Source organism: Eptesicus fuscus, chromosome 15, assembly GCF_027574615.1.
Source record: "Eptesicus fuscus isolate TK198812 chromosome 15, DD_ASM_mEF_20220401, whole genome shotgun sequence".
Lineage (NCBI taxonomy): Eukaryota > Metazoa > Chordata > Mammalia > Chiroptera > Vespertilionidae > Eptesicus > Eptesicus fuscus.
The window spans coordinates 48,433,962-48,451,006 of record NC_072487.1 but is presented as its reverse complement, the minus strand read 5'-3'; the positions used below and the strand labels follow the sequence as shown (position 1 = coordinate 48,451,006).

At 42.3% G+C, this 17,045-nt stretch overlaps 1 protein-coding gene across 3 annotated transcripts in view; it reads left to right on the top strand.

Annotated features, from left to right (window-relative positions):
- RIGI (RNA sensor RIG-I) overlaps positions 1 to 17,045 on the top strand; it is a 59,911-nt gene that overhangs the window by 26,294 nt on the left and 16,572 nt on the right. For all 3 annotated transcript variants that reach the window (XM_054727527.1, XM_054727528.1, XM_008142005.3), the window contains exons 5-13: positions 376 to 495; positions 3,911 to 4,012; positions 4,417 to 4,570; positions 5,285 to 5,543; positions 7,807 to 7,969; positions 9,436 to 9,555; positions 12,193 to 12,350; positions 13,438 to 13,573; positions 14,327 to 14,475. In XM_054727527.1, the coding sequence (XP_054583502.1) occupies positions 376 to 495; positions 3,911 to 4,012; positions 4,417 to 4,570; positions 5,285 to 5,543; positions 7,807 to 7,969; positions 9,436 to 9,555; positions 12,193 to 12,350; positions 13,438 to 13,573; positions 14,327 to 14,475 (1,361 nt within the window). The remainder of the gene's footprint in view (positions 1 to 375; positions 496 to 3,910; positions 4,013 to 4,416; positions 4,571 to 5,284; positions 5,544 to 7,806; positions 7,970 to 9,435; positions 9,556 to 12,192; positions 12,351 to 13,437; positions 13,574 to 14,326; positions 14,476 to 17,045) is intronic.

The window sequence follows — 17,045 nt, the reverse complement described above, 5'->3', positions numbered from 1 at the left end:
TTGGGGAGGTCAGGAAAGGAAGACATGAATATCTTCCTTAGTGTGCATATGAACCACCCGGGGATCTTGTTCAAATGCAGATTCTGATGCAATAGGGGTTCAGGAGTCTGCATTTCTAACAAGTTCCTGAAATTGCTGGTCTATGTCCTACACTTTGAATAATAAAGTCCGAAATGACATCAGAGTTCAGACTCCAAATTGAGATAGCAAACTCGAAAAGATTCTTTTAATTGTTTTAAAGATGACAGGAGTGTTTGTGAGAAATCTTAATGGGAGTTTACAATTTTAGTATTATGACCTCATTGTGAGGCTTTCACAATCAAGACTGGAATCGGTTTATGTAAGGATTCTAAGATGCTCTTTGGTCTCATAAAGGCGCAAAAGAGGACACGAAAGAGCTTGAGGATGAGGAGGTGGAAACTTCGGACGTACAGATTTTCTACAAGGAAGAACCAGAATGCCAGAATCTTAGTCAGAATTCATGTCCACCTTCAGGTACCCAGCACTGTTTTTTCTTTTCCATGTGTTGCTCTTCAAGTATTTTGTGTGGGGACACGTTTTCAGTACCGAAAGTCACAGCCTTATGGAAAGTTTTTTTAAAAATATATTTTATTGATTTTTTATAGAGAGGAAGGGAGAGGGATAGAGAGCTAGAAACATCGATGAGAGAGAAACATTGACCAGCTGCCTCCTGCACACCCCCCACTGGGGATGTGCCCGCAACCAATGTACATGCCCTTGACCGGAATCAAACCTGGGACCCTTTAGTCCGCAGACCGACGCTCTGTCCACCGAGCCAAACCGGTTTCGGCTGAAAAGTTTTTTAAGGGAAAGTTATAAAGAAAAGAGAATTTACATGACAAGAAATACTTTTTTCTATGGTTAGGAAATCAATTGTCAACTTCTTCCTCTTCTATCTTCTTTTTTTTTTTTTTTTTGGTCTTCTTTTATCACTAAGGAAATACAGGCATCTCTACATTGAAAATGCAAATAATCCTCCCAAAAACTTAATGCCCATGAGCTCCTGCTTTCACAGACAGGATTTAAAACATCAGCCCTGCTTTCTAACGAAATATTTCTACTATTGGAGAGTCATTTGCTCCCTTTCCTTCTAAGATTCCAGGGCTGCAGTGTAAGTTGATGAAGTTTGTGCACTATCCATGTGTACGCGGCTGAGGGTTGAGGGGATTGAGATCCAGTTTGTGCTGTTTGTCAAACAGTGTGTTGAGGGGGCTATGTCCTCTGAGCAGAGAGCTTTTTCTGATTCATACAAAGGCCCGGTATGAGTTACCTGTGGCCGTAGAAGGCCCATCTTATTATTTTCATAAGACCAGAAAGTTGCATAATCAGCCATAGTAAAAAGTTATTTAACAAAGGGCGTCGGGGAAAATGATGATATACATGAGTAGTGTTAGAAGAAAGGTGTGATTTGGGGATAACACCATGAGAAGCAAATTTATAGATTACTTCTGCAACTGAATGATTCAAGTTTTTGGTCATTCCAAAATAAAATCAATGAATGTAAGTTGCTTTCAACTTTTCTGACATGTGAAAGGTCCTTAGCGAACTCTCCTAACCTTTTATTTTATTTTTTGAATTTGTTAGGTTGATTTTTATTTTTATTTTTTTAAATTACTTTATTGATTAAGGTATCACATATTTGTCATCACCCCCCCCCCCATTCCCATCCCAAACCCCTCCCCACGCATGCCCCAACCCCCCTGTTGTCCGTGATCACTGGTTAGGCTCCTAACCTTTTAGAAAGTCTCCTTTTCTTTCAAATGGATAGTTTGGACTCAATAGATGATTTTCAAGGTATTTGTGGCTCTTGACATATTTCCATTTGCTTATCTATTAGTGATATAAAGCCTCTGATTGTTTTTTAAAACTTTTGGTTCTTGCCCACTGGCATGGCTCAGTGGTTGAGCGTTGACCTATGAACCAAGAGGTCACAGTTTGATTCTGGTCAGGGTACATGCCCAGGTTGTGGGCTTAGTTCTTAGTGGGGGGTGTGCAGGAGGCAGCCAATCAATGCTTCTTTCTCATCATTGATGTTTCTATCTCCCTATCCCTTCCTCTCTGAAATTAATAAAAATATATATTAAAAAACAACAACAAAACTCCCGTTATAACTGTAAACATTCCTGATTGCGGGGATATCCAATGTGCCCTCCTCTGGCCATCCTGACCCAAAAGATGGCCAGTCTATTTCACACATCTTTCTTAACTTCCAGTGAATTAAGTTCACCCCATAGTCCCCAGTAAAACCTTTCTTAAAATTCTTTCACATACATTCTAAAACAGTGGGTTTGGAGGAACTGCTTCCCATATTTGCAGTTAAACCCTGTAATACCTCGCAGTTAACCGAGACACGGGACAAACTCAAGGTAACTTTTGCTTCACACCGACTCTTATATTCACATTCACATACCAGTCAGTCTGAGCTTTGACTTCCACTCACGGAAAGTCCCTGAACTGAGGCAAATATTTCGCCTAAGTGGTGATCAGCCACTTCTGTCCCAAAAGAGAGGCCTGAACTTGGACTGGTCCCCCGGGGGAAAACTCACCAGTCAGACGTCTGGTTCCAGAAGGGCTTTTCTGTCCTGCTTGGAGACCACTGGGGCGCGAGCGGGGATCCCGGTCGTCCAGGCCCGATGAGGACTGGAATCCAGTAAATCACTGGAGGCATGCCTTTCCCATCTTCAAGGGGGTGCCGGGCAAATGGACCAGCCATCGGCCTTTACCAGCGGTGTCCTAAGTCAGTGGTCAGCAAACCGCGGCTCGCGAGCCACATGCGGCTCTTTGGCCCCTTGAGTGTGGCTCTTCCGCAAAATACCACGGCCTGGGCGAGTCTATTTTGAAGAAGTGGCGTTAGAAGAAGTTTAAGTTTAAAAAATTTGGCTCTCAAAAGAAATTTCAATCGTTGTACTGTTGATATTTGGCTCTGTGGACTAATGAGTTTGCCGACCACTGCCCTAAGTAGGCAGCATCACTGGTATTTTCCCAGCAAACTCACCAGATTCATGCGGGAGAATTAATCAGCTGGGCCCTCAGAGGATATTCAGAAAAATAGCCTTTATTTCCAGATGCACAAGTGCCGTGACTCAGGGGAGCCAGTCTCCAAATCCTGAGTGATGAATATGGACGAAGCTTTCCCTTTATACCCTTTAGTTTCTTTGTCCCCCAAATATAGATCAGGCTTCTGGACTTTTCACTGGCTCTGCAGTCCCCTGTGAGTTGGGATGGGGGAAGTGAGATGACATTTAGAGGCCTGTCTGGTGCTAGCGCTGCCAAACCCCTCAGGGGGTTGTATATGGTTCATGGTGTATGACCTCCGTAAAATGGGAGTATTCCGGGAAACAGGCTCTGCAAGGCAGGACAGGCATCACAGATAGAATGGAGTTTATCGGCACGCAGGAGTGTGCGTCAGAATGCAGGTTACTGGCACCGATTCAGATCGCTAGTCCCCCAAATGTCTTAGTTTCCCCTTCACTTTTGAGAGAAAATAGCACGTGAGAGCCTTCAGAATTACAAAGCATGGCTGCTCTTCAATAAGAGATTGCTTTGAGAATTCAAGATTTACAGTTTGGTGTTTTTCAAAGATTTCTTGCTGTTTTGTTCCATGTAGCATTTCCTTTAACCGGTGGGCATCTATCTGTGTTGCCCTGAATTAAGCCATTTGTTATTTTATTTTTTCTTCCCTTTTTGCCGTCACTACTTTGTCCTTGAGGGGGAATTCTCCACTTCAAACCAGTGGAGAAGCTGGAATGTTAAAAACGAGGATTGTAAACTTTCAGACTTGAGGCCCTTCTTACAGGAGTCGGCTTCCTCTCTGTCTGACAATAGATAGCTATTGCCTTGATCCCTCCGGCAGCAACTCCTTGGTAATTTTGTTCCTTCTGTGTTTCAGAAGCGTCTCATACTCCGAGCCCAATGAAGCCAAGAAATTACCAACTAGAGCTCGCTGGTCCTGCTTTACAAGGAAAAAACACAGTAATATGTGCTCCTACTGGTAAGCTGATTGCCAGAACTTAGATGGTTTGTTTCTCTGCTTCCCTTTTTTTCCTTTTACTGAATACTCGGATGAAATGGGCAAGTTTTAGTTTTTTCCTTGTTCCATTTGTCTTTTGAGAAAACCACGTTATTAATATAGTCTCAAGGTATTTTAAAGAACCCGAGGGGAAAGAAGAATGCCATCTTTTCGCTTGCTTCAGGCCCTGACTGTTTGAGTTCATATTACCTAGGAAGTAGGGTAATATATGTTAGTCCTGGTGTAAATTCTACCATTGTTTACCCATTCACATTTCCGGTTTACTAGTCCATCCAGTGGTTTTAGGAGAGCCAAAAATAATTACCATTCCACAGAAATATTTTCATATGATATTAGTGACCTTTTCTTTTTCTTTATGTTAAAAGGTTGTGGGAAAACCTTTGTTGCACTTCTCATATGTGAACATCATCTTCAGAAATTTCCACAAGGACGAAAGGGGAAGGTTGTGTTTTTTGCTAATCAACTCCCAGTGTATGAACAGCAGAAAAACGTCTTCTTAAAATATTTTGAAAGACATGGGTAAGTATAACAGTTGTTCCAACTTGTTTTTCTCTAGCTTTATGTAACTGGGGTGCTTTCTGCTTTGTTTTGGTTTTGGAAAACCATGATTCAAAAAATTCATAGTAGTTTCAGCTTTTATAAAATCTAGATGTAATTCCTTCAGGATTCAAATCTGTTTTGTTAGCTATACCTGAAATCCTAAGTAAATGACTTAAGAGATACATTTTACATTTAACTGGCACATTTAACTTTTTAATCATTTTATGATTTACTTACTATGACTCTTTAAGTTAGTGGTTCTCAACCTTCCTAATTCCGTGACCCTTTAATACAGTTCCTCATGTGGTGACCCCCAACCATAAAATTATTTTCATTGCTACTTCATAACTGTAATTTTGCTACTGTTATGAATCATAATGTAAATATCTGATATGCAGGATGTCTTAGGCGACCCCTGTGAAAGGGTCACTCGACCCCCAAAGGAGTCGAGATCCACAGGTTGAGAACCGCTGCTTTAAATACTTACTTCTTAGTGGCTTAATATATACTCCTAGCCATTTTAACTAGCTTGCATTTATTGATCACTTCCTATGTGGAAGACGGTGCTAAGCACTTGTCTCCTTTTTGACTCAGGGAGAACACAGTTAATTAATGTTCTGATCTAGTGTTTCATATCTTTGTGGTTTCTCACTCACACCGTGGTTGGTAATAGGCAGTTTCTGTCATTTCCAGGTACAAAATTGCCGGCGTTTCTGGAGCCACAGTTGAGAATATCTCAGTGGAACAGATTGTTGAGAACAATGACATCATCATTTTAACTCCACAGATTCTTGTGAACAGTCTTAAAAATGGGACTATTCCATCACTCTCTGTCTTTACTTTGATGATATTTGATGAATGCCACAACACCAGCAAACGCCATCCTTACAATGTGATCATGTTTCATTATCTAGATCAGAAACTTGGAGGATCTTCAGACCCACTGCCCCAGGTATCTGCAAAGTCATGGATTCCTCGGCAGAGCTCTCACCTTCCTAAATCATATTGACTTACTCTTTTTAAAAAATGTATATTTTTATTGATTTCAGAGAGGAAGGGAGAGGGCGAGAGAGATAGAAACATGAGGGATGAGAGAGAATCCTGGATCAACTGCCTCCTGCACGCCCCACAATGGGGATTGAGCATGCAACCCAGGCATGTGCCCTGACTAGGAATTGAACTGGGACCTCCTGGTTCATAGATGGACGCTCAACCACTGAGCTACATATACCAGGCTTGACTTACTTTAAAAATATATATGTGTGTGTGTGTGTGTGTGTGTGTGTTTCTATTGACTTTTAGAGAGAGAGGAAGGGAGAGGGATACAGAGATAGAAACATCGATGAGAGAGAAACATCATTGATTGGCTGTCTCCTACACACCCCCTACTGGCGATTGAGCCTGCAACCCGGGCATGTGCCCTGACCAGGAATCGAACCAGTGACCTCTTGGTTCATAGGTCGACCCTCAACAACTGAGCCACACCGGCCAGGCTTGACTTACTCTTATGGCCACAGTGAAGATGTCCTTCTCAGGTTCTAAGTCCATATTATATAACTCACTGATTAGATTTGATTCATTGGTTCATTTATCCACTTGGGGAGCCAAATATGTTAGAATTATGTCCTAGTGTATCATGATGGCACACTATGGAGGTGAGTACATGGTGCAATCAGAAGAGAAGTAAAAGAGCCCCTAAGTGCGCTATGGAGGTAAGGCAAGTCCTAACGGAAGTCAGGTTAGGCAAACACTAACAAGAGTTTACAGGGTAGGTAGCTGGGTGGTTTTCAGGAAAGGCTACTGTGTGTCCAGAGGCACAGAGGGATGAAAGAACATGGTGCGCTTAAGGATCTTGAAGCTTTTAAATATCACCTGAGTGTAGAGTGTGAAGTAGTGAAGAGCAGTAGGTGAGTAAGGATGGGAGAGAGGGAATGATTGATAGAACGAGGTGCCAGGAGAGCCCTGGCCGGTGTGGCTCAGTTGGTTGCATGTGGCCCATGCGCCGAGAGGTTGCTGGTTCCATTCCCGGTCAGGGCACATGCCCAGGTTGCAGGTTTGATCCCCAGTCCCAGGCATGCAGGAGGCAGCTGATCAGTGTTTCTCCCCCATCAATATTCCTCTCCCCCTCTCCCTTCCTCTGTCTCTCAAATCAATAAGAACTTTTTTATTTTTAAAAGATGCCAGGGGAGACCAGAAGTTTGGGATAAGTAGGCAAGTAGATGGATTAGTACAGGAGACCAGATGGAAAGCCATTTTTGCTGTTTTTGGTGTCAGAGGGAAGAGGGTAAGAGGAGTCATCACAGAGAGTAATTCTCAAATGGGAGGGGGAAGGGAGGGAAATTGGATATAAGCCCACTTTTCTCTTGAACGTAGGAGAGGTCGATAGATCATTTGCGGAGAAGAATCAAGATGGGAATGGAAGATGCGTAGAGAGGATTTTAAATGGAAGGGAGAGAACTAATCCATAGAAGAACTGACTGGTCATATTGGGGGCTCAGATGAAGTTGGAAATTGTGAATTGGTAGCATAGTAATCTCCCATTTGTGTACAGTTCTCTAACCCTAATAATTACCTGTTTAGGAAACACAGGTTGGAAGAAATTCAGGATGGTGCCCGTAGACGAAATTCAGTTGCAATCACATCTCTTACACCCGTTTCGTCTAGAAACAAAAATTGGTAGCTAAATAACCAATATTTATTGAGAAGCTATTAGAGGAAGAAACAAATATTTATTGGGTGGCCGTTAACCTAAATTCTTTACAAATGCTATCTTACTAAATGCGCACAGCTACCGTTTTAAATCGCTATTGTTGCCTAGCTTTACAGAGAGAGGGAGCTGCTTGTCCAAGGCCACACAGCCAGTGTGACATGGAAGGGTGTGCGACTTCAGCCCTTTTCCTCTCAGTATGTTCTACTCATCATGGGGGGCCCCCGGGTAAAGAAGAAAGAAGTCCTGCTTGAAAGGCTTTCCTCTCTTCATAGCTGTGCTGATTTGTGTTCCAACTCATGAGTTGTGACTTCCGCATTTATTCAGTGCTTTGCTCAATGAGGACCTGTCTATTTGTACTGTCATAGAGAGTTTCAGGGGGAAAAATGCCTCTGCTCTTTATTTGGAGTCAGGGGGAAGCCTGCGGTAGCAGGAGAGAGTTCCAGGAGGGGCTGAGGAAATGCCATGCTCTCCCCGGACATCTGACGGCTTGGCGCGCTCTTCACAGGTCATTGGACTGACTGCCTCGGTTGGCGTCGGGGATGCCAAAAACACAGCGGAAGCCACGGAGTATATCTGCAAGCTGTGCGCTTCGCTTGACACATCAGTGGTGGCAACAGTCAAAGACAACTTGGAGGAACTGGAGGAAATTGTTTATAAGCCCCAGAAGTGTAAGTGGGATCCAGTAACAAGCCCTTTAGACTCTGTTATCCTCTCTGTTCCTAGTTCAGAGCTATTTGAATGGACACTAAATTTTTACACTTTCTCTGTTTGGTAGAAACTATTTAACCCCAAACTTGGGAAATAATCACATTTCTGGCCTCTCTCCTTGACGGAGCTCTCTACCCAAGCAATGGATGAACAGCAGGAATGGCCTGTAGGAAGCAAACAGTCTGACTTCATTTCCATAAAATTCTTATACAGAGAACCATGAGAGGGGGAGGTGATGAGAAAATCTAAGCATGTAAATGGCCAAGACCTGGCTCAGTCCTTCCTGGTGTCCGTGCCTGAGGAGGATACTGGGTGGTCATTCATCATTTCAATATTTATCTGATAGTTTTGGTTGAAATTATCTGAATTCATCATACCTTACCTCTAAAGATGAGAATATGATTTTTATAAGATTGACTAGCAAATGTTTATTGGATACCAATGCTATATTAATTCAGCAAGGGAGAGAGGGGAGAGGAAATACACATGATTTCACCCTTGTTCTCTGAACAGCATATGACTGTACAAGGCAGAACAGACAGACATGAAATAGTCAGGGAGGGGGCAGTTACGTTTCTTTCTGGGAGCTGCCTGTAGGTGTTTAGAGAAGATACACAATCTGAACTTTTTCGTATCAAGTACATATTTATTCATAACCTGGTCCCCCCTGCCCTCTGAGCTTCCTCTCCTCCCAACTCCCATAAACGCAATCATTGCATTCCTGTGGGCTCCTGACATGTGTCAAATGCCTTTTCTCTCTAACTTTGGTCCATGTTCTATTTTGTACATGATTGCATTTGCTTCCTCCTTTCTTCTTCCCCTGCGTATCCCACACCACTGCCTCCCTCGGAAGAATTTGGGGTTCTTTTCCCTGTGCTCCATGACACATGTGCATACCACGTTACCACACTCAGCTGTGGTTATTTGGCTGCGTATCTTTCTGTCCCCTAAGAGCACAGACCGCTCTGGAGCATAGAGTGAGTTCTTTTTCAACTGTCTGTCACCAGAATATGGCACATGGCGGGCAATTAATACATTTCTGCTGAAACAATGCAATAATGAATGGCAGGAACAGTGCAAACAGCCCTGAGGGTTGCGTGGAAAGGGATCCAAGAACAGAGACAGGCTTAAAAGGTGTGGCATTTGCAGAGACAAGCTGGACACCAGCCTCCTCAGAGCAGGGGCTCTGTGTTGAGTAACAGGAAAGCCGGAGTGAGAAGTTGGGTTAGGCCCAGAGCACAGCAGACATGTTAGCAGGAGGGATCTGTTGCAAGGTTTTTGAGTGTTTGTTGGATCACCTCAGTGAGTTGCCTGTGAGCTTGGGGCCTCAGAGGAAGTAACAACAGTAGAGAGGATTTGGGGATGCCGCCTTTAAACTCTGACATAAGCTTCCTGAAAAATACTAACTTTCCTTTGATGGCTCTAGTTTTCAGGAAGGTGAAATCACGGACCATCAACAGATTTAAATGCATCATCTCCGAGCTGATGAGGGAGACAGAGAATCTGGCAAAGAGCATCTTTGGTGAACTCGGTACCGTAAGTCTCGGTGAGATAAATTTCATTTCCTGACCTCTCCATTTGGGAATAGCCACATACTGTTCACTAGTATTTGTTTGCAGTCTCCTTAGTTCAGACAATGTCAAGACCCTATCCAGAGGTTGACTTTCTTGATTATAGGTTATTCAAGAACCTTCCAAGACCTCCTTTATTTTCTATTGCCTTTTTTTCCCCTTTGTAAATCCAAAGTAAATGCAGGACACACACACCTGAAATACATTACATGTAAATCAGTGCATTGCTTTTTTGACCTTCCAAAGTAGCTTTCTGTCCTGATTTCCTATTATAGGAATGAAACCACCATTTTTTCTCATGGCTCAGATTCAAGCCTAGAGGTGACCTTTGATCTTTCTTCTTTTGAGACTTTCTCATGAAGTCACCAAGTTCTGTTCTTCTCCTTTTTATCCACTCATTCATTCACCAGAGAGTTATTGTGCCAGGTACTGTGGTAGAGATGGAGACAGCAAGATTAAAGACATAGTCCCCACCTCCGGGAGCTCACAGTGAAACAGTGAGAATCAGATGCGAGTAGTTTCCATGGGACCGGGCAGCGTCGCACGCTGGGTGCCACGGGAGCACATGGAACTGGACTGCGCTGCGGGGAAGGCTTTCCTGGGACAGATCTAGGAGTCGTTAGGCGCAGAAGGAAGAGAGAGCGCAGTGAGTTTTAGGAAGTGCGAGCATTTCATGATAATTTTATATATTATATATTTTTTCATGGTAATTTTAACATGTGAGTAAGGAGTGAGGCTAAAGGGAGAGGCAGGGGGTAGACGGGGAAAGGCCTGGTAGGCCAAGCTGCGTTTAAATTGTATCCTAAAAGCTGTGGGAAGCAACTGAAGATTTTGACGTGATAAGGATACCAGTGAAGGAAGAGGGCCGGAGGCTGTGGACATGGCTGGGTGAAGGGAGGAGGCTTGTGCAAAGCACTGCAAACAGGAAGTCTCCAGACTTAATGGCTAACTGGATTTGGGTGGGAGGGAGGGAGAGGGGAAAGGGAGAGGGAGTTTTCCCTGCAGGCTTCTCGCTTGGGCACCTGTGCATATGCCTGTGAGTGGTACTGGTTCTAGAACTAGGAGCAGCTTTGGCAGGTACAGGGTGAGTTGAGAATTTGGGAGATAATTGAATTTCTAATGTCTGCAAGATATCTCATGGTGTCTCACCTTCTCTCACACTTGTTCTACTTCTCTTTCCTTTTCTTTTACAGCTTGACTTAGGGCTTAGTCTAATAGCCTTCTAGCTGGTTTGCCTACCTTCACTCTCTTTTCCATCCATTCCCTTCCCCATTGCCTGGCTAGTCTTCCTGAAGTACCAGTCTTAACCTCGTCAGGGTCCTGCTTGAATCCCTTTGCTTACAGGCAAAGCCCTCCAGGTCTCTCCCTTGACTGTCTGAGTCCTGCCTGCACAACCTGGTTCTACTTCTTTCCACTTTTACCTTCCACTCCTTCCCTGACTTAATTTTTTTATTTAGCCTTGAACATGCTCATTCACTCGTTTGTTCTTTCATTCAGTGTTGGCAAGGTGCTGGGTGATGGGAATACACTGGACCCTGAGACACAGCCCCTGCCTTCATGGCATTTCCAGTGTCACAATACAGCCAGAATGAGGAAGTAATAAAAATAAAGCAACATAAAGGGGATGGGGTGGGTGGGTGGTGGGATAAGGGTGTTTCAGGCAGAGGGAACAGCATGGACTGAGGCCAGGAGAGTAGAGTGTGGGGACTCACGTCAGTCCTGTAGATGCAGGGAGGGGAGTGTCTAGAGATGAGGATCAGAAGCAGGCAGGGAGGGGTCACCGAGGACCTGTCGGAAGCAGTGGGATAGCAGTTTCTCACCTTCAGTTTGGAAACTACCTCTTAATTCGGAGTGAGGAATGGAGTGGAGGAAATAGGGGGAGAAAAGGGGAGACCAGTTAGGAGGCCATGATATCATCCAGGAGAATTATGACATGGTCTGACCTGGGGAAGGGGCAGAAGGGTACGGGGACTTGAATTTCTACCTTCTTATTCCCTCCACCTCTAATACCCTACCTCCTCCTTTTCGCCAGTCCAAATCCTGTCAGCTGTTCATTTCTGGATTGCTTAGCTAGTTTTTTCACTAGACTTTATTTTTTTAGAGCAGTTTTAGGTTCATAGCATAATGGAGCAGAACGCACAGGGATTTCCCATATGCCTGCCTGCCCCAGCCTTGCTTGTTTTCTTGCCTCCCCAAGTTCAATAAATACTTGTTGATTCATGCCGTTTACTGCTGGCCGCCTCGTCTGTAGTTGGCCTGGGAAAGAAGCGTGCCAAGGCCACTTGTCTCGGAAGCCTCCTTTGTTCCTTTTATTTAAAAAAAGGAACGTTTTAGCCCAGAAATAGAGCTCTTCCTGTGAATTTTATTGGGCTGTGCTCTTCCCGGGGAGCCCTGGAGAACTGACTGTTCCTAGAGGCACTCACAGCCTGAGCTGCTGGAGGACCGGGCTGGGTCTCCCTCCTCCCTGACTGGGGCCCCGGCACCTGCACGGAGCCCGGGCTGCTGACCCCTGACCACTCTGTGTACAGAATAAGATGAAAATTAGAGGGTGAGGCATGCTTAGAACCTGAAATGACTGACCTATGAAACAATGAAAACCTTTTTCTTTCCAGAAAACTTATCTCAGATTCAAAACAGGAATTTTGGAACACAGAAATATGAACAGTGGATCGTTACGGTTCAGAAAAAGTGCTCGGTGCTGGGGCTGCCAGACAAAGACAAGGAGAGCAGGATCTGTAGAGCGCTGTTTTTGTACACTTCATATCTGCGGGTATGTTGCTTCTTTGGAAAGGCATATTTTATTTTATTTTTTACTTATTGATTAGAGACAGACAGACAGACAGACAGACATTGAGTTGTTGTTCCACTTACTTAGGCATTCTTTGGTTGATTCTTGTATGTGCCCTGACCTGGGAACAAATCCACAACCTTGGCATATTGGGACGATTCTCTAACCAACTGAGCTATCCGGCCACGGCTGGTCAAGCCTGTTTTAGTTGTAGCACCTACTGGGAGCTGTGCTGTAGCAGCTGAGGGAACATCAACTTTTCATCCTGTCCCCACAGCTCATTTAGGAACTTTCAGAAGGTTCTTAGGAAGCAAACTCCAAAAATTATCTCATTCAGCATCGTCTTTGTCTGCTTTCTGAACTTAACTCTGGAGGCAATAGGATGGACAGAGGGAGGCTCTATGCTGTGCCTCCAGCATTCCCATGACTGACACGGTTAGGAAAAGTTGGGTGAGGATGAACATTACTGTAGATAAGTGACTGGTGACAGCCATCCTTCAAGTTCAGTATGGGACTCCCGTTGCCCTATCCTGAAACATGTTTTCTTACCTCGGATAGAGCCACATGCACACAGGAAGATACAGATGTTTTAGGATATACTCAGCCAGTATGCATTTATAAAATTTTAATGAACTTAATATTTGGTGTAGGTGGTCAGCGCCATCATTCTAAGCGGGTGCAATCCCCATTCAGTGATGACTTTAGATGTATAAAGAGATTGAGTTGAATGTCTGAATTTTGAGGCAGATTGATATGGAAGTTGATTTGCTTTTGTTTTTTAGTCTTTGACATGCATTTTTCTTGTAATTTTCTCTTTCTTTTCCAAGAAAGTGATCCTAATTAAGTATTGATTCTAGCTAACTGAGATTTTTTGAAAACAGTATTTGATTGCAAGATTTTACTAAGTACCATAAGGGACTGTTCATTTTAAAAAACTAAGTTGGAACAGATTTGAGAAAAAATTATTCTTAAAATTAATTTCATGCCAAGTTATAGCTCATTGAACTTAAGTACAGCAGATGTGTTGGACATTAGAAATACATTGAAACTCCATTTTCTTTTTAAACAGATATTTAATGATGCCCTCCTTATCAATGAGCATGCACGGACGAAAGATGCTCTGAATTACTTGAAAGACTTCTTCAAGAACGTCCGAGCAGCAGGATTTGATGAGATAGAGCAAGACCTCACTCGGAGATTTGAAGGTGGGTGGTGTTTCCGGAGGAGGAAGCCACGCAGCCTGGTGACTCCAGTGATAGCATAATGGTACCGCCTTGTATTTAGCATTTGGTGATGCTCAGGCAGAATGTGTCCTGGGCTTATGCAGATGGCGGGACCATTGAGCCTCAGGGAAATCTGGTACTAATGGAAAGAACCTGCGTCTTACCCTAGTTCCAATTTTGAAGAAGGAAAAATAGTAGGATTTGCAAAGGATATATTTCATGGAATTAGTTAATAGTAGCATATTTTGATTTTACTTTCAGTAATTTTATAAAGGTTTACAAACTACAAAAAATTTGTTTTAATTAAGTTAAAAATACTGTAATTTATATATACTTCTATGTAAGAGGAAAACCAAAATGGCCCATAATCCCATATCCCTCATATTAAGAAAAATATAGGAAGATATTAAATGAAAAGTAAGGCTTCCTTCTCCTTCTCGCCAATTTTTCCCCCAAAGGTAATTGCTATTAATAATTTTGGGGGGGCCTATACTGAGGTATTTACTTACACATATGTGTAACCGAGTGATGTGCTGTTAAACATTGAACAACCAGCTCTCCGGGGGGAAACAAAATATAAGCATTTATTGATGTATTTAATGTATGCATTCAATTGGTGGTTTTCACTTACACAATTCTGGTCAGATTAAGAGATTAACTGGACTATAGCTGAAGGTCCCAGTGTGTTCTAAATTTCTAGAATTTATGTCGTTTACAAACGTTCTCCTTTTGCAGAAAGGTTGCAAGAACTAGAGAGCATTTCTATGGATCCCAGCAACGAGAACCCTAAACTGAAGGACCTCTGCTTCATCTTGCAAGAGGAGTACCACTTAAACCCGGAGACCAGAACCATTCTCTTCGTGAAAACCAGAGCACTTGTGGATGTAAGCTTCCTCCTCCTTGTGGATAACAAATTGAGCAGTACCATTTTATTGAAAAGATTGTCTTCTCTTTACTTCACTGTTGTAATTACTCTAGTTTATAAAGATGTCTTGATACCTTTATGTGTTTTTTATTCTTTTCATTGATTTAAAAATTTTTATCCATTCTATGGGTATGTAGTGACATCTCACTAGGGTTTTAATTTGCATTTGACTAATGACTAATACTGTTTAACATTTTTCATATACTTATTAGCCATCCACACATCTTTTTTGGTGACGTGTCTGTTCACATTTTTTGCCCAATTTAAAATTGGGTGTAGTTGGATTGTTTATCATGTTATTTTTGAGTGATCTTTCATTCTGACAAAAAGTCCTCTGTTGGGAATATGATTTGAAATTTTTTCTTCTGGTCTTCATTCTTAACAGTGTCTATCTTTTACAGATGGAAAGTTTTAGCTTTTGATGAAGTCCAGTTAATCAATGTTTTCTTTTTGTGGATTGTGCTTTTGGTATTGTATCTAAGAGCACTTTGCTCACCCACAACCACAAAGGTTTTCCTCTGTGTTATCTTCTAGAAGCTTTCACATTTTATTGTTAGCTCTTCAATCCACTTTGAGGTATGGGTTCAGATGCTTTTTTTTCTTTTTGTATGTGGACATCCAGTTGTTCCACCACTGTATATTGAGAAGACTATTCTTTCTCCATTGAATTGCCTTTGTAACTTAAAAAAAAATCAGTTGACTGTATTTATGTGGATCTATTTCTGGATTCTCTATTCTGTTCCATTTATCTATATGTCTGTCCTTTCACCCATCCACACTGTCTTTTTGTTTTTGTTTTGTTTGATTTATTTATAGGTAATCTTTATTCCTTAGAGTTCATCCATATAAATTGTATAATAACATTTTGTTTAGTATATTTACAGAGTAATGCAACTATCACCAAAATCTAATTTTAGAACATTTCCATCTCCCCACAAAGAAACTTCCCACTCATTTGCAATCACTCCTCATCAGAATTCTACTGAGTCCTAAGTAATCGCTTATCACTTTCTGTCTCTATAGATTTGCCTATTCTGGACATTTCATGTAGATAAAACCAGAAAACAGGTGGACCTTTGTGACTGTTTTCATTTTACTTAATTCTTTTGCATAATGTTTTTGAGATCCATCTATGTTGAGACAGAAGTAAATTGTCCATTTTTTATTGTTATACATACCACACTGTCTTGATTGCTATAGCTTTATAGTAAGTCTTGCAATCAGCTAGTATGAGTTCTCTAACTTTTTCTTTTCTTTAAAATTGTTTTAGCTGTCTTCCTTTGTCTTTCCATTTATATGTTAAAATCAGCTTGTCCACATCTATGAAAAAGTCTCCTTGGGATCTCTTTTGGGATTGCATTGAATCTACAAACAATATCGGGGAGAAATGACATCTTAATAACATCAAGTCTTCCAATCCATGACCATAGTATATCTCTTTATTTATATAGGGATTCTGTGTTAGTTACCTATTGCTGACAACAAATTTCCCCACAACTTAGTGACTGGGACCAACAAACATCTATTATCTTACAGTATCTATGGGTCAGGAAGCGGAAACAACTTAACTGGGTGTTTCTGGCTCAGCGTCTCATGAGGCTGCAGTGAGGGTGTTGGCCATGGCTGCAGTCATCTCAAGGCTTGAATTGGGAGGATCAACTTCCACCTCACTGAGGTGTCTATTGGCAGGCTTCAGGAGATGTGTTGCTTCTTTTCTTTTTTAAATACATTTTTACTGATTTCAGAGAGGAATGGAGAGTGAGAGAGAGATAGAAACATCAATGATGAGAAAGACTTACTGATCAGCTGCCTCCTGTATGCCCCACACTGGGGACTGAGCCTGTAACCCAGGCATATGCCCTGACCGGGAATCGAACCGTGACCTCCCGGTTCATAGGTTGACACTCAACCACTGAGCCACACCAGCCGGACGGAAGATGGGCTTCTAAGCTCACTCGCGTGGGCCTTTCCACAGGCTGCCTGGTGGCTGGCTTTCCCTGAGTTTTCCAGGGAGACTGAGGAAGAATGCCTACTATGGAAGTCACAGTCATTTTATAACTTCAACTGGGAAGTGATATCTCATCATATCTGTACTGTTTTGTTAATTAGAAGCAAGTTAATAAGTTCAATTCACACTTGAGGGGAAGGGACATAAGGATCTGAATGCCAGGGAAACAGATCATTGAGGGCTGCCTCCGATGCCACCTACCACATCTTCTTTGGTTCCTTTTATCAGTGTTTTGTTGTTTTCACCATACAGATTCTGCACGTATTTTGTTAGACTTATACCTTAGTATTACTTTTTAATGCTATTGTAAATGGTACTTTTGTCTGTTGCTGGTATATAGAAATACAACTGATTTCTGTATATTGATCTTGTGTCCTAGATCTTGCTAAATTCACTTTTTAGTTTTACATACCCACTTTAAATCTAAACTTTGCTTTTATCACTTAAAAAATATCTTCAGCCCTGACCGGTTTGGCTCAGTGGATAAAGAGTCGGCCTGTAGACTCAAGGGTCCCAGGTTT